Source organism: Arvicanthis niloticus, chromosome 18 (genome assembly GCF_011762505.2).
Source record: "Arvicanthis niloticus isolate mArvNil1 chromosome 18, mArvNil1.pat.X, whole genome shotgun sequence".
NCBI classification, from domain to species: Eukaryota; Metazoa; Chordata; class Mammalia; order Rodentia; family Muridae; genus Arvicanthis; species Arvicanthis niloticus.
Genome location: NC_047675.1, coordinates 40644272 through 40662505, shown reverse-complemented (window position 1 = coordinate 40662505; position 18234 = coordinate 40644272). Strand labels below are relative to the sequence as shown.

Here is an 18234-nt window from a genome sequence, read left to right as displayed (position 1 = left end):
ATCAACATGTTCACAGTGAAGAAAGAAAAGAAAATCCCCCCCCAAGGGATAAATTATTTATCAGCATAAATATTAAAAAAAATTGCAAAACACAGTCTGGTGTCACCCAGCTGTTGTTACGGAATCATATCTTGTTATGGCTTCTGGCAAAATGCTGTTGTTCTTAATATCAGGGCAACAGAATTGTCAGGTTTGTAAGGCGCAGGGTACATGTGTCTGCTTGCAGTTGAGGGCACTCAGCAGCTTGCTAACTGACTCGTCATACCCACGTGGAAAACGGTGCAAAGATACCCCATTAGGAAATAGGAAGAGATCCTCAACTGCACCAGAGCCTAAAATGCAATCTAACTGCACACATGGGTGTGCTGCAGGTAGATCCGAAGTGCCCTTGCAAGCCCACTGCTCCGTTTTCAAAACTTTTATGAACTAGTTAGTAGATATATAGACTACTAAATATTAAGTTATGTGGGTCAGTGAGATGGTTTGGTGGGTAAAGGTGCTTGCAACTAAACTGGAAAACACTGAGTCTGATCCTCTGGACTCAGACCATAGAAGGAGTGAACTGACTCATTCAGGTTCTCTGATCTCCACCTGTGCACTGAGGTACATGCATGCACATGAGCAAGTGTGTGTGTGTGTGTGTGTGTGTGTGTGTGTGTGCGCGCGCGTGCACACACTTGTTAAAAAATGTTAAAAAATTAAGTAATTACTAAGTTTTGCAAATGTATGATTAAGGAAGGAACAGAGAATATAAAGATGAGAGGTTGTCAAAACTTAACACCTGTGGGTAATTCTAGTATGCTTGATTGCATATATACTCTAGGTCTTATTGGCATGCATTGTATCTGCATAGTGGCACTCCTACTGTCCATGTAATGGTGTGGGACTGCACACACAGTTTCTTTTGCAACTGTACATTCAGTGACCTCATGTTGGCAGCCTCAAATCAGCCAGGGCCTGGGCATTTACCCCACAGTAAGAAGCAGCATCCTCCCTACACCTGTGCGGGCACACCGTCACTACTAACGTCCACAGAGAAATCAGGTGTATGGCAACAGCATTCACCAAGGGACCTTGTTTCCCAATTGAAACGCCCACGATTCCAAGCTTAGTAAACCCTTGTCAGCACCAACATGGGCTCCTAGGGAAGCAAGAAGTTTAATAAATCTGTGCAATAATAATTAAACACTGTAAATAATTTATCTGCTGAAGCTCCCTGACTGGTCCTTTATGCCTTTGTAGAAAAGTGATCCACGCTGACATTCTGAGTAAGGTTGGCGAAGAAGAGCATGCAGGAGCAGTAGGGGAAGCGGGATTGCTCAACAGTGTATGAAGCCCCATGCTGGGAAGAGGGACCTGCAGAAACGAGGCTCTGTGGCAATCTGTCTTTCATCTAGAGCCCACCTCAGGGTGGAATCCGAGGCACAATGGCTGGCTTGTGAGCAGATATCCTTCATGCAGAGAACAGCACTCTTGAGACAGGAGACGAAACAGACCCACGCTGTGAGACAGGATCCCCTCCCTGCTACTGAAAGATCACAGTATATATTAATCTAGCAGGCTGCTGAATAACATTTTGAAGGAGGGATTATGAAGTTGAGAAATCCTGTGGGGAGGCCAAATGACTCTCCCACCAACGTGGGAGAGAGAAAGGGATCCAGTTGTTATGTTGGGGTGTGGGGGGCTATCTAGAAGGTTCTGTACCCAAGAACAAACCAGAAACACAGCTAATCGAGGAGTTGGGTGTGCCTCACCTGAATGAGCTAAAATTTCACATCCATTCCTCAAAGGATTGTTTTTAACTAGCATGTAGTCAGATTAGAAGAGCGTGTGGCTTGAAGAAGCCATGTTTGTAGAACCAGGGGTTACAGACCAACTGTATTTTTGACTTAATTTTTCAAAGAACTTTAAATTGCTTTAAAAGTAGTTTATAGGAGATTGCAAAGCACCTGTGTCGCTCAAGCTTGACCACCTGAGTTCATTTTCCAGAATTCATGGTGGGAGGAGAAAACTTGCTTATGAAAGTTGTGCTCTGACCCTTACATGGGTGTTATGGTATGTGCATGAATACATACATACATACATACATACATACATACATACACATACACACACACAAATAACATTTTAAAATAGTATATTAATTAAGAGAAAAATAGAACATATTGCCTTCAACCCCTTGTATAGAGGTGACTGGTTGCCTGCTGTGGAAAGCCTGGACACTGGTCCAGAGTATTCAATGACATGCTTGGTGACAAGCAAGCCCCTTGAACAACATGTTGGTCCTCTCAACTGCTTTGTATTTGTGGGCAGCACTGTATCACAGAGTAGAGCGCAAGTATCTTAGTCCGTTTACAAGCTGTAAGGTAGAAAAACATCACTGATTGGAGCCAGTGAAAAGAGCCATACACGGCGAGCCGCCATGATGGAATGGCTGGAGAAATGGAGCCAGGGGAAAGAGCCATGCACATAGGGCCGCCATGATGGAGCTGCTGGAGATATGGAGTGATGGCCATTCTTCCTTCAGTTCACTCCCATGAACACAGCTTTGCGACCAGAATGGCCCTTGCAAACACAGTCCCTTGCTCCTGAGGATCTTGGACTGTTCCTTATGGCTCATCTTCAGCAGGCAGCTGATGGAAGGGTGAAAATCTGCCCAAGATGCTCAGCCTGCATCCGCTCACTGTCTCCATGCAAATACCACTGTTTCCCAGCCTGATTATTATTAAATTGTAATGTAAACCCGGCTTCTGCTTAAGCACCCGTGATGATTAGACTACAAGTCAATTGTGGGTAACACGCAGATATAAATTCGGCTAATAAGTTTTACTGTAATGATTAATCAATTTATGAATACATTATTTAAGCTAATAGCTCAGGTAGGGTATCTTAAACAAGTTACAGAGCAAATCGACCAATTCAAACTCCAGCTGCCAGATCAATGGCAAACTGTAAGTAAACTCTGGGGGATAAGCACACTGGCAAGAGAGAGGGAGAGAGAGAGAGAGAGAGAGAGAGAGAGAGAGAGAGAGAGAGAGAGAGAGAGAGACAAACAAAAGAGTCTTAGATGAAGGAAACATATAAGACTTTCAATCTGAAGACAGATTTACAATACCTTAACATATACCAAAGTTTAAAGGGAAAAGCTTATCCAACCTCTGCTGTGACAAATTAAAAGCACTCCATACCAGTAACACCCACTTGTGCAGACCAGTGAGCACACAGGCACCGGGCATCGACAGTGATGTTGATTCTTTAAAGTAATGAAGCCTTGGGCTCATCTCACTGTCTGTTTATCTATAGCTGTCCCTTTAATAGGAAAGAAAAAAAAAAAAGTATGCTCAAAAAGTCAGACCCGCAATTTTGCTGAACGGGACCTTCCACCTTCCAGCACAGTCCAGGGACACCTGCTCTTCTATAGCCAGACATCTCCCCTGATGCCAACCAACCACAGGGGCTTTTGTAAGCAAAGCAAACCTTTCTATCATAACGCTGTCAGATTACTTTGTTTTTAAATTAGGGCTAATTAATGTGAGTTTAATAAACAAACCAAAAAGGGCCTTGATTTCCAAAGGTGGGCTATTTCAACAGAGCTTCAAGCGATGGTGCATTTTAAAAAATTAATTAGTATCTTGTGAGATCGGCCACACGTTATTGAGTAAGTAACAGCAGCTAAGTGAAACAGATGAAATATTGGTAAGCGATGCAGCCACAGTATAAGTATGTGCAGAGGGTCAGAGGTTAATCCCTATTGATTTTCCAAGTCTGCGTACAGCACCGCTGGGAAAGGCCGGTTCAGTTGGCAATCAGGTAGCACAAATACATTATAAATCTTACTGTCCGCCTCCACTGACCACTGTCACTTACTTCGGTTGCTAAAGACCATTAAAAACTACCCAAAAGGGGGGGAAAATTCTACCCACTTCAAACAAAAAAGGTAAACCTTGAGAAATTCCTCGATATTGGACAAAATTTGGGGGGTGAACACTGCTGAACACCGAGAGGCCTGTCTTTCATGGAGCTAGCTTCTCTCCTGGAAGACAGAAACTACCATGTCACCTTCTTCAGGGTAAATCCATTTCAAAGAGTCAACGTGGACTATTGTTCCCATAAGCTTCGACACCAAACTCAAAGGAATTCGAAAACGCCTTTCCCATTGAAGATGTGGAAAGAAAGGGAAGGAACTGGAATGCTTTCATTGGGACTGTAAAGGCACCTACAAGTTGGTTTTGCACAATACAGCACATCCTTTGAGCTACTAAATATGAAGCTGAATGAAGCTCTTCCCATGCAGGAGGAGGCACTTGCAGCACATTTTTATAAAGTTGCCCCAAACACGCATAAGCTTCATCCCATGCAAACTTAGACAGTCGCCCCACCTCTGGAAATAACTATGACCACATGTATAGTTACGACTTCCCTTTACTGAGACCATACTGTGGATCTTCTGTGTAGCTGGCACTCTTGCTAGATTCAGGATATGGATGAACAAGAAGAGTCCTTCTCAAGAAAAATGAGGTTCACATCCTACATCGTACTGTTGACTCACACAACACAATCCTTGGAAGGGTGTGGACGCTGGCAAGTAGTCTGTCATGTACCAATCGTGTGACATCCAGCTGGTCATCAAGTCTCTCTGACCCTTACTTTCTTCACTTATAGGTGGACAGCAATACTGTTATTAGCAACGTAAAAGCACTCAGTGCAGAGATAAACATTCAGGGAGTGTTGGTTAATTAAAAGCTATTTGACCCAAGCAAGAATGTGAGTGGAGTTTTCCGACCTCTTCTTTGCAAGTGAGATTGTGACATTGTGGGGTACAAAGAGGCAGAATATCCATTGTCCCATGCCACACAGGCAGAGGTATCCTATCCCCCAGGTCACCACCTCTGAGAAGCAGAATGGTGAAGGACATGTTTCCAAACTACTGTGTGGTATTTTTTTTTTTTTTTTAAGAAATGCCCTTGAAAAGCATAAGGAATCAAACTGTATCAGAAATGCAGATGTTGGCTGGCTTAGCATGAACCAGGAGAGATGGAGAACTCTTGGGATGAAGAATAGGTCCCTTCCGCATGGAGACTGCAGGATTTTACTTTAAGCCTCAAGTCCTAAAAGGATGCACAGGAAAAGCTAACGGGTAGGGGTTATGTCCACATACAGATGCAGCTTTGTTAGCATCTCCATGGTGCGCACACACACACACACACACACACACACACACACACACAATGCAACCTACACACACCCTCTGCTCTAAGCAGAAGACATGACACTGTTGAAAAATTTACAACAAAATTGGCTAGAATGTTGGCGGTAACTCTTATCTTCATCTTTTTCAGAACTCAATCAACCAGCTTCAGTGTACTCTTGTGTTAATGTTGGAATGCATTTGAGGGGGAAAAGAGCTTTTAAGACCCTTAAATTGAGTGCTGGAGGCTGGGCACAACTGTCGGGCATTAATGACAGACAAAGGCACGCCCAGCAAAATCTCTGCCAAATCAATTCTCTCTGGCCATGACTGTTTTATGCCATGACTCTGTCCCTTACAGAAGCTTGCCTTTGATGGTGTCCAGGACTTCTGGGAGAGAAGTGTTTCAAGTAGTTTGGGTAGGTAGGGCAGGATCACAAGCCAACCTGCAAAGCCTACTACCCAGTCTATTCACAATCCCCGAGGTTCCAGACTAATCTCAATTGCTAGCTTTTGTCGGTTGAAAAAAATCTTAAGGGCATACAGGGCTCTGGAAACCTACTTACTTATTTACAAATTAAGAGCATGGATCATTCTATTGGCTTCTGTCTCTACGCGTGGCCTAGAATCACAATGATGCTCATCTTAAAAAAAAACAAAACAAAACAGGGGATGCAACTTTTTTATTTCTTTACTAGTTTAGACTTAGTGGAGGGTGTGTGTATGTGTGTGTGTGGTGTGTGTGTGTGTATCTGTGTGGTATGTGTGTGATGAGAGAAAGAGAGAGAGAGAGAGAGAGAGAGAGAGAGAGAGTTAGTTAGTTCTAAGATCCAATCAAATAGAATTGTTTTACCTTCTACCAACTGAAGCTGACTAATCCTCCTTTTTTTACTGCGCTGGGTTCCTCCTCATGTGCTGGTCTCTGTGCAAAAATTCTTTTAAATTCCTCTTCAGTTTATGAGGAGGTTTTATTTGAAACAAAATAATCTATATCTCAACTCATTCCACACACATACACATCCCCTGCCACCAACAGAATTATAGACATTTCAAGAAACAACAACAACAACAACAACAAAACTACAAAACTACTAAAGTCCATGGAGAGTGGAGAAGAAATGGAGGCTCTGCCACGAACCCTGTACCTGGGCCATACCTATGTGACAAGCTGACTTTGGAGTGCCTTGCACAGTGTACACACACAGCTCCTGACCATCAGAGGACTCACACATCAACATATTTGTACGATACTTATGAAGAATATATTTTTTAAAATGGGGAATGAACATCCAGTCACAAAGAGCAGATGGCCTAGACCATCTGAGTGGGAATTCCAACTCTGCTAACTCCTCGCTGGGTATATCCGCTCCTTCACCTGTAAAATATGCATCACAATAGTATACAGTATCATAGGATACTCAAAAAAGATGCGTGGAAACACAGGCAAAGCACTTGAAAGTGTCTGTGCTACCCACTGCATGTGTCCATATACTCAATACTGAATGGAGGAGGTTGACGAATAAATGTGATGTATACTCATAGAAGCTTAATTTGAAATGGCCTACAGTGCCCAACACAGCAACTCCTAACCACATAGCTATGGGACATGTGACATATGACTAAGCAACTGAATTTCTAATTTTAATTAGTGTGCATTTAAATGGCCATATGTGACAATGGCCACCATACTGGAAAACAAAGCTCTTGAGGGTGTGCAGTTCTAATACTGGATGGCTGAGCATCCATCAGCCTATTGGAGGGATGTGTGGCGGCTCCTATAAGGGTAGGCTCTGCCTTCAGCCTCGTGGTCCTCTTACCTCTCAGTAGGAAGATTCGTTATTGTTGCATTGGCTACTCTGTGCCAGGAGGGGGCAGAAAACAAGATGGCACTAATGGGTCAGCATTACAAGAAGCTTCTAATTTAAGGCAAGCTCTGCTTGGGCTTTTTTTTTTTTTTTCCTGATTTGGGTCTAGAATCCCACATGAATCTGGTCTCTAAGCATTGCCTTGCATCCCAGGCCAGATACTGCCTTTGTATTAGGTGCCTGCAGATGGGGCCTCATCTCTAGCATGCACATTGCCACACAATTCTACAGATGGATATGCTGGCTGGCCTAGACTTTCCTGTGACAGGAGTCACAGGATTCTCAGGGGGCAACAAAACCAAAGCCTGCCTCTAGCAGGGATCTGATGTGTCTTATCTCAGTTGTATCAAAAAGCAGTACCTGTCTTGATATTTTTATGCCACAAATAGACATCACTCAAAAACCTTCATTTTCATAGCTCTCAGTATTATGATACCCCATGTGTTATTAAGTTATAAAGTAGAAAGTCCAAAGAAACTATAGTTAGAGGTTAGCAAATAGACTTCAAGATTAAAACGAAAGACTTCACAAAATGCATCTTCCCTCAGGCTGAGCTACGCCTTTATTTCTTCTGTCTACTAGAAGTACTGACAAAAGACTGTCTTCTCCACACATAATGAGATCCATGTAGATTCATATCTATATGGATTTACCGACTGAAGTGGTATCTGATTAACAGTAGGCATTTGATGTGTACTGTATAATTGGATGGATGGATGGATGGATGGATGGATGGATGGATGGATAGATAGATGGATAAATGGAGAGATCAAGAAGAGAGAGAAGAGATGGAAGGGTGTTAGGATCCTGGGATGTAATGAGAGAGTGGGATGGGCAGATGGTGGGCTTGGTTCATGAATGAATACATGAATGGATGGATGGATGGATGGATGGATGGATGGATGGATGGATGGATGGATGAATGGGTGCATGTATGTATGGACAGATAGATGGACGGATGGATGGATGAGAAAACAAAGGGTGTTGAAGTCACAGTAGATGAAAAGATGGATGGATAGAGAACTTTGATCTAGAAACCATAATGGCGGTTGGGTAGATGGACAGATGGGTAAATGGACAGATGGATAGAGCTATGTTGTACTAGAGCAATTTTCAGTCCAAATAGAGAGAAAAGAGACATTTCAACACTTTCCTGCTTTCTGGATATGGCTGGACTTGTAAGCCCTACTTGTCTTTTAGGAAGGCTGGATAGCCACACCCATGACTCCATGGTCATGGGCATCTGCCCCATTGATGATGACAGCCTAGGGTTTCTGTGGAATCTGGGAATGGAAGGAGAAAAGAGCTCACGATGGAAACATCATGGCGAACTTTCAAACACTGGAGATAAGTTAATGAGATTCACATTACGAATTCAGCTAACCCGTGGAGGCCTTGTCCATGAAAAGGGGAAAGAAAGAAAAAAGGGGAAAGAAAGAAAAAGAAGTTTAAAAAAAAAAAAAAAAAAAAAAGCAAAGAAAAAAGAGAAACTAACCAGAAACCCTTATTACCAAAGCCAGCTGTCTCCTTTGAACGGCTAGATTGCAAAGCACACGCCCTATGCATATTCATAGGCGCTGCAGGAAATTAAACACCTTTGGAACCAGCACTAAAACTCCCCCATCAGCCAATGCAGTGAACCAATAACTCAACAGCCCCCTTGTGGACTGGAAGAATTCATGCATCTTCCATAGGTGGGAAGGCTTTCTTTGGGGTTGGGATAGGACCGAGAAGGTAGGCATGGAGCCTTGGAAGAGGAGAGAGCAGCTGCCCAAGCACTTTTCCTAATGTTAGATGACCCCCCCCCCTTTCCTGTGGAGTAAGGGCAGTGCTTCACTGCTATCTTTTTTCCTTTCCAGAGTCTGAGAAAGAACCCCCAATGTGGCACATACTCCCTGTCAACCTAACCTGCTTAAAGTAGAAACAGATCAAATAAGCCTGGTATTTCCATTTAAAAACATTATTTAAGGGAATTTCACGCCGTCGGAGAAGACGGATACACTGTGTTTGTTTTCTACATTAATGAGCTATAAAAAGAATGGAATAGGCCATAAATACAGTATTTTGTAATAGCCTTTACTAAAAACGCTACTACTGGTGTTTATCATTTATATCCTTGTATACAACCTCAAAATTGATTACACTTTAAACCGTACATAACTTGCTGTGTTTTTCATTTCATGCTATACTACAAACATTTTTATAACTCAGTTAATATATTCCATATTTTGTGTTCTTATTGATTATGAATATTTCTTTAGGGGATTTTATTGCTTTTAAAATAACAAATGTTAGGTATTAAAAAATAGAAAAACCTATCGCAGGCTTCCTATTCTTCTCTCCCCTGGCAATTCTAATACATACATTTTAGCACAAGCATATCCCCGGGTATCTTTTCCATATCTTTTATGCTCCCTCACGCTGACATTAAAAGTTCCTATGAGTACTGCAGAAGAATCATACTTTCCCAAGGAAACCTTCCATTGAGCAGGTTTGAACTGCATTCATAATCCTTTCCTTCCACAATTAAAAAAATTAAAGTACCAAAAGATCAAAAAAGATTAGCGCCCATAACATGATGGGCTTACATCAAGTATATATTATCTTTCCTAATTGCCATTTCACTTTATAGGCTAAAATATGATTTATATCTGTGATAAGATTTTACTATTAATTATCAAATTGAAAAAAAATAAAATCTCACATTACAAATTCTCTGCTGGAAATTAGTTTTATTATTTTTTCCCATAATCCCATCACAGGGGCTGTAAGCGCAGTGCGGCATGAACACTTTAATTTTTCCAGTTAGTTTTAAGCAAGCCCAGAGGTGAGGTTTAATAAGGATCAATGGCACTTTATCTGGGACAGGGCCTCTTCACAGCATGCAAATTACACAGTAACACTTAAAAAAAGAAATAGATTTAATTAAAAAAAAAAGTAGAACCACAGGCTCTGGAAATTCAATTAAAGGATTTATGCAAAGGTTTGCGAGGTTTTTATATGCAGTTACTGCTTACATAATGAGCTTTTCATATTAAAAATCAATAGGTAATCTAGACTAGAAGATCATCCCCTTAAATACATTTTTGAAATCAATTTGAAAAATAGTCCATCAACTGCTGGGACTGCTCTAGCTGCTTCGATTACACTAAAAGCAATATTTAGATTGTAAGACGTGCTATGGAATATCTATGCTTGGATATGGCTTTCAAGGGCTCTTAGACTTCTGAGTGCCTAAGATGATCACCTAGTAACTCAGGATTGTGTTAAATGCATAAATGATTTATTTAATTAGGAACAGAAACCCACAGATACAACTCTGCTGCATTCCTAATGGTTAAATGAAAGGGGGTTGCTGGGGGAGCGGGGAGAGAAAGAAGAAGGAAGCAGGTGAAGAAGGAAAAGGAGGGAGGGGAGGGGCAGGTGAGGAGAGGAAGCAGGAGTAGGGAAATGGGGCTGAGAAGGAAGAGAGGAAAAGGGAAGGGGGAGGGAGAAAAAAGAGGATGGAGGGATGAAGGAGAAAAGGGGGAGAGAGATGAAGAAAAGGGATAGATGGACAGTGGAGGAAAAGAGGAGGGAGAAGTAGAGGCATGGTACTGGATAGGGGAGGGAGGGAAAGAGGGAGGGAGGCAAGGAGGGAGGGAGGCAGGGAGGGAGAGAGCAAGGACTTTTCTAAATTAGTCTTTGCTATCTCAATTGCCTATTGTGTGCTGGCTACTTAGCCCTTGGAGATATGCATTTCGCTTTAAAACTCATTTAGGTCTTCAACTGAGGAAGCAATTAGCTAGCTTATAATTTAAGCAGACTTTCCATCCTCTGTGATAATGGGAGACAGGTCTTGAAATAAAAGACAAAACCCACCGATTCTCTCCCGTTACATCAGGCAAATCCACATCACCTGTCTCACAGCCTAACTTTGCCTGGATTTGGTAACGCGGGGAGCATTCATTGTGTGCACCCGTGTGTATTCTGGGCAAACCAGAACACAGGCATCTGAACAGAGGACAGTCCTGGGGAAGGGAAGGAAGAATCAGGCATGTACACTTCTCAACTTCCCTCATTACTTCACAAAATACACGGAGCGTATTTGGTCAACACCTTCTCACTACTCCAGTTATCTTTGGGTAATGTTAGTCTCCTTCAAACAGGCCACAATCTGCCAAGGACTACCTTAGAACCAAGCAACACCTTAATCGTGTGTGTGTGTGTGTGTGTGTGTGTGTGTGTGTAAATAATGTATACCTTCCACCAGCTTCTGTCTCAGCAACAGCAGCATTTGAGAAAGGTACTGGTATCTCTTTCCTGGTTACTATGGAAGGCAACACAGGGACATATGTCCCTAGCTCTCAGTTCACAGGAAAGATGGAGACAAAACAGCAGCTTCTTCAAACATGGGAAGAATGGACAGACCCTACTGTCCATTCCTGCGGTTTCTGGAAATATCTCATTAGCGAGCTGGCTTTTCCTCTACATGTACTCACAGATGTATTGAGGGAGGTTTTCAGGCCCAATTAACTAGCATTAGCTTTACCCAGCATTTACATACACAACGTGAGCGTCCATAGGTACCCTGGCTTCTATAGTGATAAATTCGAAAGATCCAGGATGCTTGTAGAAGCCAACAGGTATTTCCGCATATGTATTTTAAGAATTTTGCATGTATAAGGAGAAGGTAATAAACGAGAGACTGGGTATTATAATGCAATTCTTATTGACAGCATCATGATCCTAAAAGAAGCCGGAGACAAACAAAGAGACAGGGAGTGGATGGCTCTAATTATAGTTGAGGCACAGGAACAGGAAGAGGAGTGGCCTCTGGAGCTAGGAGGAAACAGGCTGCACACTGCCAGGTGACCACTGTCGGGGCAATAAGGATATTCTCCAATCGATTGTGGTGGTTACCGCCCAGCTCTGTGAATCCACTAAAAGCCACTGACACGCAACATTTTAGAGGGTCGGATTGAATGGTATGTGACTTATATCTCAATAAAACTGTTATGGAAAGTGAGGCATGGTTTATGAACTGTGGGTGGATTCTGTGATAGGTTTAAGGAATATGACAAAATAACTCAAATGTGGATAAAGAGGGGACCACCATGAGGACAGGAAAAAAGGCAATCTTTCTTTTCCATTAAAATCATTCTTTTTTTTTTCTTTTGTACGTTTCTCTCCTCTACAAAATATCTTCTTATCTTCTCTTGGTGGGATCATGGTCAAGGATGTCTTGGGGTAACATGTGCAAACAGACAGTGGTGGCCTTCTGAAGGAAGGTGTTCAAATGGTAACCAGCAGAGGCTTTGGACCTTTAGCAGAGGCATGAAAGCAGGGCTTTCCCATGCTGGGGGTAGTGTGATCAAAATGTCAAATAGGAAATTGTTTTGTAACCGTGTGAGTGGGGTTGGTAATGGAAGTTTGAACAATGTTAACACTTAAAATTTCAGCAGAACCATTTCAATCCATAAATGTATAAAAGTCATTTTACGGTGTGCTTAACAGTGGGGACCAAGGGCTACAATAAAAGAAGATGCTCACAATGTCACTTCCTTTTCTGTTATCTTATTATCACGTTTAAATCTCTCTGTAAAAGTGGTCTTGATAGAGAACTTTATTACACATTTCAAGATTATTCATTCTGCAGAGAACTTCCCCGAGGAATTAACAGATAAAAATGGAGCACATTCCCTGCCACCCCTAAATTAATACTGTGACTACAGAGTTGGGCATGGTGGCCCTCCTGTCTCAGGAATCTTAAAGGTCACTCTTCCCAGCCAGCTGGAGGCCACTCCTTGAATTCAGTCCTGTGGCTAACACCTTAATGCTCACTTTGCAAAGGCCTGGGAATAAGGAGGAGGACAAACAGGAAAAGTCAAGGTGGGAATTTGATGGAGAGCATTTAAAAGAATAAAATAAAAACTAAAAATAATATTAACAATGGGTGGCAATTTACTGACTGCTAAACACATGCTGTGGCATGCACACGTGAACACACAGCACTCTCAAAATAAATAAATGTGAAACAATTCATTTTGATTGAGATTGGTGGTACACACCTTTAATTCCAGCACTCAGAAAGCAGAATTAGATGGATATCTGTGGGTTCAAGGCCAATCTATATAGTAAGTTCCAGATCAGCTATAGAGAGATCCTGTCAGAGAAAGAGAGAGAGAGAGAGAGAGAGAGAGAGAGAGAGAGAGAGAGAGACAGAGACAGAGAGAGACAGAGAGAGACAGAGAGAAACAGAGACAGAGACACAGAGAGAGATGGAGAGACAGAGAGAAAAAGGGAGAGAAAGAGGAAAGTAGGAAGGGAGGGAGGGAGAGAACAAAGGAGAAAAGCAGGATTCTGTTTTGTTTGTTTTTTTAATGGCCAAGAGAATCTGATCAATAGCCTGGTAAACATTCCCACCTTTCCACAGTTCACTGGAGGAGAAGGGACCCCAAAGCTAACACAATCTCCTCTGCTCACACTAAGTAATCTTTGCCTGAAAAGGGTCTTAAGTAAACATTTCCAGCTTTGTGGGCCAAACCACACGAGTTACAACTATTTATTTTTGCTACTACAATGCTACAGGGACAGACAAGGCTGCGTTCCAATATAGCTTTACTCTATTTTCCTGTGGTGCTGGAAATCAAACCCTGGGCCTAGCACATGCTAGGCAAGCAATCGCCTTACCACAGAGCTACGGTCCTGTGCCACAATAAAACTTGATTAGAGATGTTCCGATGTGAATCTCATTTTTCATATATTAAAAGTTACTGGTTTTCTTTTAAAACATTTTTGAGCCATTTTTAAATGTAAAAGGAGCTCTTGATTTTCAGGTTGCACAGAAAGAGTTGGCCCAGGAGCTAGGGAGACCAGTAATCCCTCTGCCTTCTTGGTTTATAGTGACGGTGCCTTCTCTGAGAATGAAATAGTCCCATTTTCTTCAATATATATACTTAATGATATGAATTCTAACTTGTATGCTCTCAACAGAACAGTAAGTTCAGCATGTTTCTCTTTGCAGAAAGTTGCTCTAAACTTTCTGAATGTTTTCTTTGAAAAAAAGTTATCAAGGTCTTTTTTCTTATTTACAAATAAGCAGAGGTTTCCAGAATTGGCAACCCTGGCACATGCAATACTAGAGACACATGGCTTTGGCTTCTGAGATAAAAAGCAGACCACATTCTCTCTGGAAGAGAGAATGCAGTGAGTAGTGTGAATTCAACGTGCAGCAGTCAGGTCTGTGTGCTTGCATCTCTGAGTGGCTGGGTCTGGAAACGGAAATACATACAGAAGTGAGTACTTACAGGGTGAGCTCTCCCCTCTCTCCGTCAATCCTCTGACCTTTGTAAGCAAAGTTGCTAGGAATAACCATGGGCACAATTAGCCCACAATTTCTATCTAACTGGAGTGGATTTACTGAACAAATTGCAATATCTCAATTATATCGCATTTCTGCAATAAACAAGCATCAGGCAGGTGCAATGGCTTAGTGGGTAAAGCCCTTGCCATGAACGTCTGAAGATCTGATTTTGATCCCCAGGAGTCAACTTAAAAAGACAGTTGTGTTGGAGTACATCTGTAATCTCAGCATTCCTATTGGGAAATGGGAGACAGAGACAGGAGAACCACCCAGAATCTCACAGGCCAGTGTAGAGTACACAGCAGGACCAGTGACAAGCTGCTGTAAGGTGGAAGAATAGAACTAATTTTGGAAACTTGTTCTCTGATGTCCATGAGTGAATCAGGTGTGCACCAGGGAACATGGGTATACATGTGTGTGTGCATGCACACGCACACACACATACATACATTTATTTATTTATTTATATACTAAAGTATCTTTATAATGTTTGATATATGTATGTGTAGTCTTAAAAGATGACACAGATTATCTGGAACCATTTTAATGAATGGGAAAAAATGTTTACAAATTGATTCCTTTAAAAGATTTAAAACTTTCTTTCATGTATTTGTACATCTGCACCTGGAAAGTATTTATAATGTTTCCTCTTGGAAATTATTACTGTGACCATCAGTGTCGATAAATGCTGCTCCTGCTACTGCTGAGGATGTGGCTGGGGATGGAGAGTGGTAAGATTCCAGCTTCGTTCAGACCAAGTGATGGTCAAGGACTCTTTCTCTTTTTATCATCTGACCAATGTGGCCCAAATAAAGACTTTTAAATACCACCAGGCGATTACTATAATACCAGTGTGTCTTGGTACAAAGTCACAGAGGAAAATGGAACAAGAGTAGGAGGAAAAGTGAGAGCTTCACACAGCACTTCAGGTTTCATGCATGATCAACAGTTCTGAGATCGACATGCCCCAAGTCCACCCAAGGGGAAATGTGTTGGAGAGCAAGGCACAAATAGTGAGAAAGCACTTTGTACGTTTTACCTGGTAACGCTGCAGAAGCACTCCATTGGATCATTCCCTTGCTGATGCAAAACTTCATTATTCTTTGCAGATGCCGAACTAGACAAGCGAGATGAGGAGTGATGGTCACATTCCCAATGTGCCCTCAGACTCGGGGCACCTAGATTGCAAGTAACATGGATATGATAATTTGTGCTTCATGAATTGTCAGAAGGGAAAAAGCAGGTCTTGGATAAAGAAACATGGCTGACTGTGATGTGGGGGCTGAGAATTGCCAGTGTGAAGGCTGCTCTGTTATTCCTTTGCCACTCTTGGGTTGGGTCATGAAACCAAGAAAACAGTAGCAGCTGGAGACTGAATCTGTACCCCTGGTTGGAAGAAAGTGAGAAGAAAATCACCGGGCAAGTCTTTCTAATCCTCCTGGAAAGCAGAAGACCTAACATAGAAGTTCTTATAGATCCCCGTATGCTTGTTTCGCTCAGATCTTTCCACATGGCCATCCAGTTTTGCCAGGAGCTCTATGAAGTATTGATTTCCCAGCCATGCCTGAAGAAATTAGGCAAGAGCACTTAATATGCTGGGCAGTAAGAGAAGAGCTGACAAGGCTGAAGTCATGGTGGCATGGAAACTGGTTCATTATCTATGGCTGTTTTAGAGTTAAATGTATGAACAACTTGAATAAAAAAAAAAAAAAATAACCGAGAGTCCAAAGTGATTGCCAACAAACACTAGTCCATCTGTCAAAGCAAAAACTTTGCCATGCTCACTTCTTCTTGGGCGTATAGCTAAACTATATGTTCTGGCCTTCTATAATGCAAAGATATTCACCTCTCCTACATTTATTTGTTCCTCCAAATGGTTCCCTCCCCCTATGACTGCACGTATTCTTGCTTCTCACGCTAACCTCATCTGGATAAACAGGACAGCTGTGGAAGCAATGAGTTGAGGAAAGCAGAGCAACAAGATGGAAGGGGTCTGGGTCTGCAAGTCACCATTGCAAAGGGAGCTCCTCAGAAATCCAAAACAGTAACTCTGACCCTTCCAGAAGCAATAAATAGACTCTGACTATATGTGAACCGCCATGCAAGCGTGGGCTTATTTGCTGTTGCCTTCAGTAAGACATCAACCTAAAATGTGGATGTTGCAGAGTTCCTGAGAATATCACTTATCTATCATTGTCTCATATTCTGGGTCACACACATTGGTTTGCTTTAACTGTGTCAAGCAAACACCTAGAGGAGCATCTCTAGGTGTCGCCCAGCATTGGCTCACCTGATTTGTGGTTCATCCATCTGCAAGAACAGTATTATTAGGGAAAACATGGCCAAGTCTGGATGCCCACAGCATAAGGCAAGTCTTCCTTACTGGGAGGAAGGCATGTCTTGGCAGCCTGTTGCACTCTTAAGATTCAGTTTTCCAGATCTCTTTAGTAGAACTCTTGTATCAAAAGGACTGCTGCACACCAATGATTGCTTCTAGGGGAAGTTAGCTTCATGTTGAATGGGTGATTTATGGTGCTGCCATCACACCTCATTATGGAGCCTGCCATCTCAATTGAAAACCTGGTCTCTTTTCTGTTCCTTTTCTCTTTGCCTTTAGACCCTCTTTAAGATCTGTTGTCAGCTAACACATTTTATACCTTAAAAGTTTGGTATTTTTTATAAATTACCCAGACCTGTATTTCCCTTGGTTGCTTCCTTCTTAATGTATAACAAACTGTAGAAGGAACATGACTTTAAATCATAGTGGGTGGTTTGGAGGTTAAATTACCCGTAGAGGTCATATACATCCCTGAGGGTTTACATAACACAGTGACAATGACTCCATGCCACTTCCAAAACAGGGTGTTCACATCTCCCTCTGAAATCTAGGACTGAGTGCCATTTGAGCATTTACAACATAGTAAGGCCAGCACTTCTGTACAGTTGTGAAAGCGAAGCAAACTTCCATCCCTCCACTGACAGACACAATCAGCACAGAGAAGCCAGTCAGAACCATTAGAGGGAAAGACAGAACCAGGGAGCTTCACTCTTGAATGTCCCTGAGGGGTGACAAGTGACAAGAGTGGACTTAGTAACCTCAGGAGAAAAATCCAGAGCACATCTGTTACACGGTGAAATCAGAACATGTATTGCCACTACACCCATTCTCATTGGAGGAAACCTCCATTCTTGGAGTTAACAGTACCACCATCACTTTGTAGATGAGGACACTGGCTCAGCAATGTGTCCTAGGCAGGTGAGCAATACAGCATGCAGCAAACTGTGCTTGTACTTACATCTGCTTTATTCCAAATTTCGTTCCTATTTTTTTTCTACTTACCGTAGCGTACTTTCTTACTTAGAAGCTGGGATGGCTTGAAGTCTTAATCTCTCCCTTCTCTTTTCCGCTATCAGCTCTTGCCCACTCCGTCCCTTGTTCCCACCCACCATGGAGCTAAGGGTCTCACTGCCACACAAGATACTCTCCAACAACTTTGTGCAACACAGTCCTCTGAAACCCAGTCCTGAGCAGCTGGGACTGCTGAGCACAGTGATGAACTCAGCTTCGAGGCGTCTTCAAAGAGGGTTGAATGAGTGCCATGAGCTGGCCCTGTGAGGAACTATCTTACACTGGCCGTGGAAAACAAAAGCAGAGATCTAGAAACCTGGTTTGCACTCTGCTGGGCAGTGCCTCCTCCACATCGTTATCTCTTCGGTAATGGAGGAGGAAGGGTAGGAGGAGGCTCCGGTGTGGTCAGCTAGTAGGCACTTGGACAGGAGGCTTAGCTTTGGGGTCTCATGTTTGTGTCCCTATGGAGTTTAACGAAGAGGAAAGG

General features: G+C 42.4%; 1 protein-coding gene across 10 annotated transcripts in view; it reads right to left on the bottom strand.

Annotated features, from left to right (window-relative positions):
- Positions 1-18234, bottom strand: part of Wwox (WW domain containing oxidoreductase) — a 902911-nt gene that overhangs the window by 585093 nt on the left and 299584 nt on the right. The window contains exon 9 of one of the 10 annotated variants that reach the window (XM_076915928.1): positions 15480-15515. The exons of 8 other annotated variants lie outside the window; for them this stretch is intronic. In XM_076915928.1, coding sequence (XP_076772043.1) covers positions 15495-15515 — 21 coding nt within the window. In that variant the 3' untranslated portion in view covers positions 15480-15494. Of the gene's footprint in view, positions 1-15479; positions 15516-15598; positions 15785-18234 lie in introns of those variants that run through there. One more of the 10 variants, XM_076915920.1, reaches the window with a different exon arrangement.